The 10,588-nt window shown below is 33.3% G+C and overlaps 1 protein-coding gene across 1 annotated transcript; it reads left to right on the top strand.

Annotated features, from left to right (window-relative positions):
* The first annotated feature begins 317 nt into the window (after nucleotides 1-317).
* LOC112053302 (putative ATPase N2B) lies at nucleotides 318-10,351 on the top strand. Its single transcript, XM_024092688.2, has 7 exons — nucleotides 318-907; nucleotides 1,413-1,607; nucleotides 2,422-2,663; nucleotides 3,494-3,668; nucleotides 4,529-4,678; nucleotides 5,366-5,482; nucleotides 6,600-10,351. Exons 1-7 carry the CDS (start codon nucleotides 515-517, stop codon nucleotides 6,723-6,725), a joined length of 1,398 nt encoding a protein of 465 aa, XP_023948456.2. The 5' UTR covers nucleotides 318-514; the 3' UTR covers nucleotides 6,726-10,351.
* Nucleotides 10,352-10,588: the final 237 nt, after the last annotated feature.

Here is a 10,588-nt window from a genome sequence, read left to right as displayed (position 1 = left end):
TGAATAGAGTGATTCATAAGGAACTTATTTGTCAAGGTTTTGTGTAAATTGGTTGAAATCTGAGGATATTTTTTTAATTATAATTGGAAGTTTTCATAATCATCAAAGTTAGAAGGTTTATAAATTGCCACGCAAGTAAAGTAAGGACATCTGCTAAAATTGCTAAAACATTTTAACTAAATCGTGAAAAAATAATAAGTGAAGTTATAAATATATACTTTTAGTAATTTATAGGTAAATTTTACAATCTTAATTTGGCAACTCTCAGCTTGACAGCTGACAATTTGACTTTGACATCACGACTGACACTGACAGTTGTTCTTAAAAATTTTATAAAACAGCTGTATATTTTATTTTGACTTAGTTTTAAACTTTTATTCACGACATTCGTATTTATTAGTACGTAAAATGATATTAAGGCATAGTTATTTATAAACGTGCATGTTATTTTAACTTTACACTTATGTAATATAAAAATTTTCCTCATCGAAGTGAATCATTTAGATCAGTAAAAATGTTTTCACGGAATTCCTGTGTTCAAGTGTTATTTTTGGCAAAACGTTCTTGGCAGTGCTGTTATCGTTGTGCTAAACTCTTATCGTCCCAGGCCAAGGAGAAACCTCTTGCAAACGAAGGCCCTTGGAGTTTGTATTCCCAGAAAGTCGCTGACGGTGTACTGAGTAAGGACCCTCACCAAGAAATGGTAGTGAAACATTTGCAGGACATATATCATGAGGTTTCTTCGTACCAACGTCCAGTTATCCAACCAAGGATTGGTGAATCATTATTCAGCATATTTCAAAGGAAAGAACCAGAGAAAATTATAGCGCCAAAAGGCCTTTATATTTACGGTAGTGTTGGCGGTGGAAAAACCATGTTAATGGATTTGTTTTATGAGACAGTACCAGTAAGTCCGTCAATACTATTTTAATAAAGTAAAAATGTGTACAAACTTGAATGAAACACTGTACTAAAATTGGAAATTCTGATTACATTCTATTTTCCTTATCACCTACAAAATAAATATTTTAAACTGAAGATCAAATAGGCCAGCATATTCCACAATACTCTTATTTGCTTACCTAAATTATACAGTCAGTCAGTCAGTACTTAGTGCAATGTTAATTCTTATTTTTACACAGGAATTTTATCATGGGAGTTATATGGACATATTAAGATCATATTTGAGGGTGTTCACAAGGATGTAGAATAGAGTATGCAGTAAAATATACAGTTAAAGCCAGAAACTGAAAATGGAATTTATGGGGCAGAAATCAGATTTAGGAGTGATATTTCAAATATACACTATGACAAATATACCCAAAACCTTTAAGACACATGTAAAATGACCCTTGGTCATATCCACATTTATATATCCACTGTCAACTAACCAATGCTATTTATGTTTCTAGATTAAAGAAAAGCTGAGAGTTCATTTCAACTCTTTCATGTTAAATATTCATGCAAGAATACATGAACTCAAAATCAAGTCGGGAAAAGGAGCCAGTTCCTTCAGAGATGAGGGCTCAAAACCTTTTGATCCCATCCCTCCAGTGGCAGCTGATATTACTCAGGAGTCATGGCTTATTTGCTTTGATGAATTTCAAGTAAGTTGAAAGATTTTAAAACTAGAAATAATAAAATATCTTATTTATTTAAATAATCTGTTTTCTAATATTATAAATGTGAAAGTAAGTTTGTCTGTTAACTTTTTACTCATAAATGTCTTAACCGATTTTGATACAATTTTGTATATAAAAGTTGGAGCAGAACATAGACATCCATGAAATGTCCATAGTTCCTCTGGGATTTGTGAACCACATCAATGTTGGGATCATCCACTGATAACGAATTTGTTGCCCATATAAAAAATTAAGTTACATAAAACTTGGTGATTTTATGTAGAGTCTAAAGGTACTTGATTGTGATTTTTGCAATATCACTTTTTCTATAAAGATTAAAATCCCCTTGCTTAATCTTTGCTAAAAATCTCTTTAATTGAGAATCTAGTTGGTTTAATACAATGGTTCAGTATCCTTGAGGAATGTTAATGGAATTGGTGGTGTTACTGTAGTTGGTGTTAATGTAATTGGTGGTAATATCGCCCTAAACCTTAATTAAAACCTAATACTATGGTTAATTTTGTTTTACGCCACTTGTTGATGTCCATAAGTTTTCCTAAACCGAAGGTTGCCTAGAAGTAATCTCTACTTCGCGATAAGGCCGCCTTTTGTATGCTGGTCTCTTTTTAATATGTTTTTATTTCACTAGTATTTGTCTTTGTGGTGTGCAAATAAAGTGTATCTATCTATCTAAACCTTATTGGACCAGCTTGGTGGGTCTAATCTCCAAATCCCCTCTCCTGTAAAGGGGAGGCCTGGCCCTGAGGCTGCTAATGACTATGTAAGAAAATATTGATAGGTTACAGATATTGGGGATGCGATGGTCCTAAAGAGATTGTTCACACAACTGTTTGACAATGGATGTGTGGTGGTAGCAACAAGCAACCGGAAGCCGGACGATTTGTATAAGAATGGCTTGCAACGATCCAATTTCTTGCCTTTTATACCAGTACTTAAAGCTCACAGTGATGTTATTCAACTTGATTCCGGCATTGATTATAGAATACGTGGCTCAAGTAACAAGTATGGAAAATATTTTATGTAAGTATGATAAAAGAACCCAGCAATTATATACTAGACTCCATAAATCAAAAACTGTAAATCATAAAAATAAAATCACCAAAAAATTGTGTCAATGTAATAGGGTAACTATCCCTATTAGGGATGATGACAGTTTTTAAATTGTATATAAATTAAAAGTATGCAAATAGTACAGGAATTTTGTAAAAGTAACAGTATATCTGCGATCATTACTTTAGGAGCTACAGGGTTTCAAAGAGTCAGATTTGCGGTGCTGCCGCGGATACCTGAAAAACGCCCCATACAAAATGGTACGATTTAATGACGTAGGTGATAATGATCGTTAGATTTGTATGGGCGTTCAAATAAAATTACTAATATCTTTTTTATTTGTGCGTTTATGATAGTTCAAATATTGAAAAAAATGTCACATTTAATGTAAAGAAGCTAAAATTGTATGAATTTTCGTCTAATTACGATAAAAGATTTTTAATAGATTTGAAATTTTATAATCTTATTTATTTTGCAAATATCCAGACAATCTTTGCTTTTTATGTATAAAATAGTTAACATTTACCTTATTTACCCGAATGTATCATAAAAATCAATATATTCAAACCTAATCATCATCCCCATTCTAAGTAACTAAAAAGAAATTTAAAAAATTAGCAGTAAAAACATTCACTGACTCCCCTGTGCATATAATCCTGTCTATCAAAACTAATCAAAGATAAAAGGTATCTTTCACTTGCTTATGATTTATTACTTATTATGGGATACCATGTATGTATAGATAAAGTAAGATATAAGATAAGACAACCAAGATTAATTAATTGCAATTATCTTTACAGAAATAGTGAATTGACGCCAGGCAATAACGACGTAGATAATTTATTCAAGTTTCTCATATCGAAGGAGACTGATACTGTAAGAGTTAGAGTAATAAACATACTTGGGAGAAATGTCAAGTTTGCCAAATCATGCGGCCGCGTTCTGGATTCTACATTTGAAGAATTATGTGATAGAGTATGTTAACTTTTTTATTCTTTATAAATTGCTAAGTAAGCTCACTGTCGGAGTTATTCCAACTAGTTACGAACAGAGCCCTTAGTCATGAGCTTGTTCATGACCTTGTCAATAATATAGTAAGGTTCACCAGTGTTTTAAATTTCATTCAAAAAACAATTCTTGACATATGGCATTGGTAATAACTGCTTCTTTGGTCCAGTGGTCAGCCTATGTGGCTTTGGATCATCATGCCCTGAATTCAATCCTGGGTCGGCCTTTGAAATATTGAGCTTTTTTCTTTTAAGAAATTCTCACTTACAAGTAACTATAATGATGATTGATGTTGATAATTAAAAACTCAAACACAGTCAAACAAACTCAAAAGAGTCTGACCCTGTAGTGGGCCATTAAATTAAAAAAAATCTATTTTATTTTATCTCTATTAGGCTTAGTTTACAAATACTTTCGAAACGTCAGGTATTATAGTGATAATAACTTGAAACTGATAGTGTAGACAGTAGATAAGTTCCAAATGCGCCTTGGTCCGAGAGGTCTTTCTTTTTTAGTATATCATCATTTAACAGGTATATAGCTTGGCAAAAAAGTGTACAAACGGAACTATCTTTTTTTCCCCCTTACAACACTATTTAACTTGTCAGTTGTTATTGTCTATGCTGGCAAAAGTGATTATTCTGTCGGCTTTGCAGGATAAGTTGAGGTTACGTTTACGTTTCTCGTATTCGTATTGCCATATTGGCAATAGTGGCGCCTCTATTAATTTCTACTCTTTTTTGCCAGGCTATAGGTAGGTAGCCAGTCATTTCAATTCATAGACTGATAATGATAATTAAAATTCACTGGTAATATTTCCATTACAGCCGTTAGGTGCCAGCGACTACCTCGTAATATCTAAAACGTTCCACACTGTGTTCATAAGAGATTTACCACAATTGTCAATAGTCAAACATAGATCACAAATAAGGAGATTCATCACTCTAATTGACACTTTATATGACAACAGAGTTCGGGTAAGCACCTTTTTCACCATAAATTTGGTTATTTTATTAATGACGTCATTGTTAATTAGTCATTATTAACTTTCCGCTATCAGAGAATACATTAATTTGAATTTATTTCAAAATCGATTTTTCGTCGAATTTCGACTGGACCGAGAGCTTACAATACCCTGACTATATATAGCTTGGCAAGTTTGATCGTAACACTCCCGATGGTCCGCGCCGGCCGAGGGGCGTGTAGCGATGAATGAACCTACAGCTGATGCACCTCACTTCCCCGCACGCACGATTTAACACCCGCGCAGTCTTTCCCCCCGTCGCCCGTCTTGCCAAGCAATAGCCTCATTTTGGGAAGGCTGAAAGTTTGTCAGACTGCTCTTTCCATAGGTAAGTATGGTAGCTAATTATGGAGTTTGGACTGTGGTGGGTTGAGAAGGTTTCAAGGCTCCAGATCCTCAATCGTCCAAATACATCATCCTTTCCAATGAGTTGGAGGGAAACGGGAAATATGCTTACCAGCGGGGACCATGGATTTTTCCGGGATAAAAGTTGTCTATGTATTTCCAGGGTAAAATGCACTTCCATTTTAAATTTCTATTTCAAAGTTTGGGTAACAAACCACTTACACACAAACTTCTGCGTTTATAATATTGGTGTGGTGATGAAAAAATCATTAATCCAATTAACGAAATATTCCAGGTTGTCATTGCAGCAGACTGCGAGCCCAAGGACCTGTTTAATTTGGACGAAGTGAAAGATGGTTACGGCGATGCTGACAGGGCTCTGATGGACGACCTGAGTATTACGAAAGACTCGGTATGTTACCTTTTAATTGTAAAATACGTTGGTTTATAATCTCACTCGTGATATTATAATCTACAGTCATATTGCGAACTGAAAATACTGATTACAATTTAACGTGCTATTTTTCGGTATATTATAATCTATCGGAAGTGAAACCGTTAAATTGTCAATGAGGTTAAATTTACCATAGAGTTACAAAAATATTACAGCGCGCATGATAAAAATAGGAAAAAAAAGACAATTGAGGGGAATTTTGAAAATCGTAGTGAAACTAGTGCGTTTATTATTTTTTCATTCAGTATTTTAAAGCACTACAATGTGATGGAGACGTTCTGATGATGGAGCTGAAACAACTCTTCAATGGTTTACAATAGCTACCTTATGATTGGGTTTAATTTATTTGTATTGATATATCTACGTGTTTGTGAAATAACTGTAGGGACTTACACAGATAACCTTCAGTAAATATGAATTATACAGTGTCAATTATACAGTGGAGAGGAAATTCAGTAATCCATTGATGTCGTCATAGAACTTACTTACCTATTTGTGGTCAGAGCAAATATAACTTAATGAATGACTATAACATATTGTCATAGTTGGTCCTTACGTCACGATGACGAAGTACAACGTCAAAACAAAACCCTGACCAGGAAATTACCCAATTAGCATTATCAGTAATTATACATACATGTAATAATATGTACAGTAGACGCCGAGTGTTTTACTCTAAACGGACGGATTGACGGCCTCCGTGCCGCAGTGGTATACGCGGTGGACTTATAAGATGAAGGTTCGATCCCCGGCTGGGTCGATTTAGGTTTTCTTAATTGGTCCAGGGCTGGCTGGTGGGAGGCTACGGCAGTGGCTAGTTTTTACGATTACGATTACGATTTTGCGTTCCGGTACGATGTCGTGTAGAGACCTAAAAGAGTGTGGATTTTTGATTGCACCATCACATCAGGTGCGACCACGGCTCTATCATAATCATTTTAGTACTTATGCATTTCTCGACTTCTATCTGAAATATTTTCTTGATTCGTCCTTTTTAGACCACTTTTTACGTAGTCGGGTAATAAGTTTATTTTTTAATTTAAACTATAATGTAAATGATGTCAATTTTTTCCAGGAGGATGCAAAAGCAGCTATATTTACAGGCGAAGAGGAAATGTTTGCCTGCGATCGATGTTATTCCCGCATTATGGAAATGCAGACGGATGAATATTGGGAAAAATGGGGAAAACATCTTAACTGATAATATGCGTAAGTGTGTTTATATTATGGTGGGCATAATACAAGAGTTATTTTTCGTGGTGTTAAGATCATATCATGTTAAACCTTCCCTTTAAAATAGACATAATACCAATTGGTACTGAGTATATGTATATAAATAAAAATCATTCTAAATATAATCATTCGCATCAGACATTATGAAGTTGTAGTGTGTTGAAGTGCCTCACTGTATTGTTTAGATTCTCAATGTAGGTAGCGTTGCTATCGGTAAATGTTCATTTTAAATAATGGCACATCTGAAAACTTATATTAGTATATACCTAAAAACTCGCCTAACTTACAATTTATAATCAATAAAAGCACAAGTTTATCATTAATATTGTAACTAAGCCTACGTTTAGACTGGACGTTTGTCGAGTGTGCTAGTTTAGCAAGCTATTCAATTGGCATAATATCTCATAATAATATTAGCAAACTTTGAATTTATTCTAGACAGCATATATCGGTAGCTTTACATTCTTAATTAATTATTATTGTTTACGTATGGAAATGGTGATAAATAAAGTGTTAAACTTAAGGATGTATTAGGATTCCAAAAGCGCCTTAAAACTTTATACGTATTAAGTATATTATAACAAAAATAACATAAAAGCAAAAACCATCCGGTGGTAGCTAAAGATTGAGTCTCATGATGATGCAGCTAAAGAAAATAGCTAAGCACAGAACAGACTCAGTTCCAGTGCCGGATTTACCAGCAGGCTAAGCTAGGCAGATTTGGTGGGGCGGGAAATTTAGCCCAGATGTTTTCTTACTAAATAAATAAAACGAAACTTGTTGTATTGTTAAAAATAAATGTAACGAAAAAATTGCAATTTTATTGATTGAGGCTAACTAAAGTGTTTTTAGATTGCTACGGTGACAGTCGCCTGTATGACGTTCGTAATACGTACTATTATCGTGAATCGCGGCAAACTTTCAAGAGTAAAATGAACTGTCACGATACCCATGCTATCTGAAAACACTTTAGGGTATCTAATTTCAGAGTTCAGTATAGGGGTGACAAAAATTTAACACCCTGTTGGCAGCAACTTTGTAAATTCGCCTCTGTTTAGTTATAGACATCTGTTTAGAGAGGCTACACAATCATGATTATGATTATTACGAGTATATTTTTATCGAACTTTAAACTAAAAAGAGTTTCTCAATTTGACGAAAGATTTTATTCACGTACGTGTCCAGAATAAGTACTCTTAAATTTTAATTTTTGAAATTTGGACAATTTAAATTTTTGTTTGAGATGTTACTTCATCTCTGGTGGTCCCAGGTCAAATACACTAAACATTTTAAAACTATCATATGACGTTCGTCATACGACGAAGTCGGTGCTTTTTGAAAATAAATTATAATTAAATATGTCAATTATATTTTACAATAATAGTTGCTTAGTCGTACGTTTGTGATATTTATAATAATCTTAATATATACGATACGACACGACACGAATAAACGATATTGAATGGACACGAAAATTGTAAGGTTAAGTTTCGAATGCAGTGATAGTTTCTGACGTGGTCATCCACATTATGAATGTTTATTTAAATATTTATTTTTATATTAAGTTAGGTTAAGTAATTGTTGGCAGTTTTTCAAGATACTGAAAAAATAGCGAGCATTGAGGGCAAAGGTACCGACAACCTACTTGTTACAAGCAACAGCAAATTGCAGGAAATTAGCACAACGAAAACTCACAACAATAGTGCTAGGCCTCAGACCAATTATAGAAGGACCAGTATTGCACCCAAATTCACGAACAAAATTGTCTGTAATTTTTTGAGGAGGACGAGGTAAACTCACACATCGAAAATATTCAACACCAATAAATATATCTGTGTCCTTACACTACACTTAAGCGTACTTACATTTAGCTCCCAATACAAACACATGTATTTTTTACACAGACTAAAAACCACATTCCTCCGACTCGTACACAGAGTATTCGATTACTTGATCGATGTTTGGCTGTTCTGGCTGAAGAATCGATTCTTTTTAGATATGTTTTTATTTCAAATTTGTACGTTTTGAAACGTAATTTCATCTTTTAGTAAAGTAGAAGTTGTGGACCGTTTTTTATGCCATTTACACAAACTGGCATTTTTAAGGAGCTCTTTACACGTTGAAAACGATAACAACAATGCAACATCGATTCTATAGAATCGGTTTTTATAAACGTTACATCGTTGATTCTTGACCTTTGAGAGAGGGGTAACGTCTAATGAGGCAGGTCCTTCTATAATTAGTCTAAGTGCTAGGCGTAACTCCCGAATAGTGTTACCATAGTACGTAACACTGTTCGGTTTCGAGAAACTGCTTTTATCTCTTTTTGTTACTTATTTCGCACAAAAGTAATCTAGAAATAGATTATACATTATGTTTAAGAACTCTCGGAGATAGATATAATTACGGCTGTTAATGATAATTAAGATGATGATTGTACCTACTACCTATTAATATTTATTTGGCTTTATGTTAGTTTTAGTGCCATTTTATTTTTTTAGTAGGTAGGTACTTCTACACAAATGGAGAGCACATAAGTAAGATTTAAGGTAATATTTATTGTTAAATGTTATACATTCTTACTTCTTCATTACCTACTTGGAAATGATTACATTTCTTGGAATTGTGAAGCATAATTATGTAGGTAGGTAGGTAATATGCAAGAAGACTGTAGATTGTAATATAAATAATGACTTGAATCAAATAAAAGCATTTCTATAGGAAATTTTCTCATGTATTTTGTCCATTTCTGTTTAGTAAATTTTTTTTTCTTCCATTTCGTAATGTACTCAATGTAAAACCTCAAATCATAATGTCACAAAGCTATTCCTACAGGTCGTTTGGGAATGTTTATTGCCACACGAGTAAACCTTGATACAATGATTTTTTTTAAATTTTTAAATAGTTGCATGTCATGCAAAAATTTAGACTTCCCTGAAAGAGCCAAATCTAGGAGGCCACGCTGATACGAAAATCGATGAGGCCCAACGCCAATTATATATTATTTACCAAGTTTTGTTAATACTTTTAGCATGGTCGTAGAAAAAGTATTGTTTGCCATTGCACGTAATTAGCGATTGTAGTACTCGTGCTACAATGCCATCCATTACATGACAGTGGCATAAATAACTATTATGTATGTATGTATGTCTCTTTTTAGAAGATTAGTAACTTCCTTCAAGGTCACATTTATTGGCATTGTATTATAGTATTGCATAAACCTAATTACTAATTCTTGGTAATATGTATTATTAGTACTAGGTACTTAGTTAATAATTAATAATAAAATTAAATGTACCTATATAGGTAACATATACCTATTACAAATAAAATTATAGAAATAATTTATTAAACTTAGTTATAGTTAATTTGTAGATAAAATAAATAAGTTTGTATAAAATAGTACAAAAGAGTGCACTTAGTACAGTATTATACGACATTCTCGATACCTTATGAGGCATTGTTCATTATATTAGTTTGAATTATTTCGCCACGTTCGTAGCGGCGAGATTAGTTGCTATTTTTCGTATTTATATTGCGATTAGAGAATTATTTTGTTAATTTATTTTAAAATAAATATTATTTTTGCTTAAACGTCGTGTGTCATTTATACTGCCCACGTCTAACAAGCAATTTTATAAATTTAGCAGGTCAGAAGTTTGAAATAAGCTCTTCGCACTTTCCTAGTCTGTGCTCATATAATATTTTTCTGATTGTGTATTTCACTGGGGTCATGATTACCAGATTTTTAAGTCTATGTCAGAGTCGAGACCTAACAATAAAATACTAATAATCATCATCGTCATCATATCAGCCGATGTACGTCCACTG

Source organism: Bicyclus anynana, chromosome 7 (assembly GCF_947172395.1).
Source record: "Bicyclus anynana chromosome 7, ilBicAnyn1.1, whole genome shotgun sequence".
Lineage (NCBI taxonomy): Eukaryota > Metazoa > Arthropoda > Insecta > Lepidoptera > Nymphalidae > Bicyclus > Bicyclus anynana.
The sequence above is the reverse complement of the archived record's forward strand: the minus strand, read 5'-3'. Positions and strand labels throughout refer to the sequence as shown.

Excerpts from the sequence above, each read along its gene's own strand:
- LOC112053302 (XM_024092688.2), top strand. The coding sequence starts at position 515 with ATGTTTTCACGGAATTCCTGTGTTCAAGTGTTATTTTTGGCAAAACGT. Across the intron at positions 1,608-2,421 it reads TTTGCTTTGATGAATTTCAA|GTTACAGATATTGGGGATGC; the intron begins GTAAGTTGAAAG and ends AAATATTGATAG. Across the intron at positions 2,664-3,493 it reads AAGTATGGAAAATATTTTAT|AAATAGTGAATTGACGCCAG; the intron begins GTAAGTATGATA and ends TTATCTTTACAG.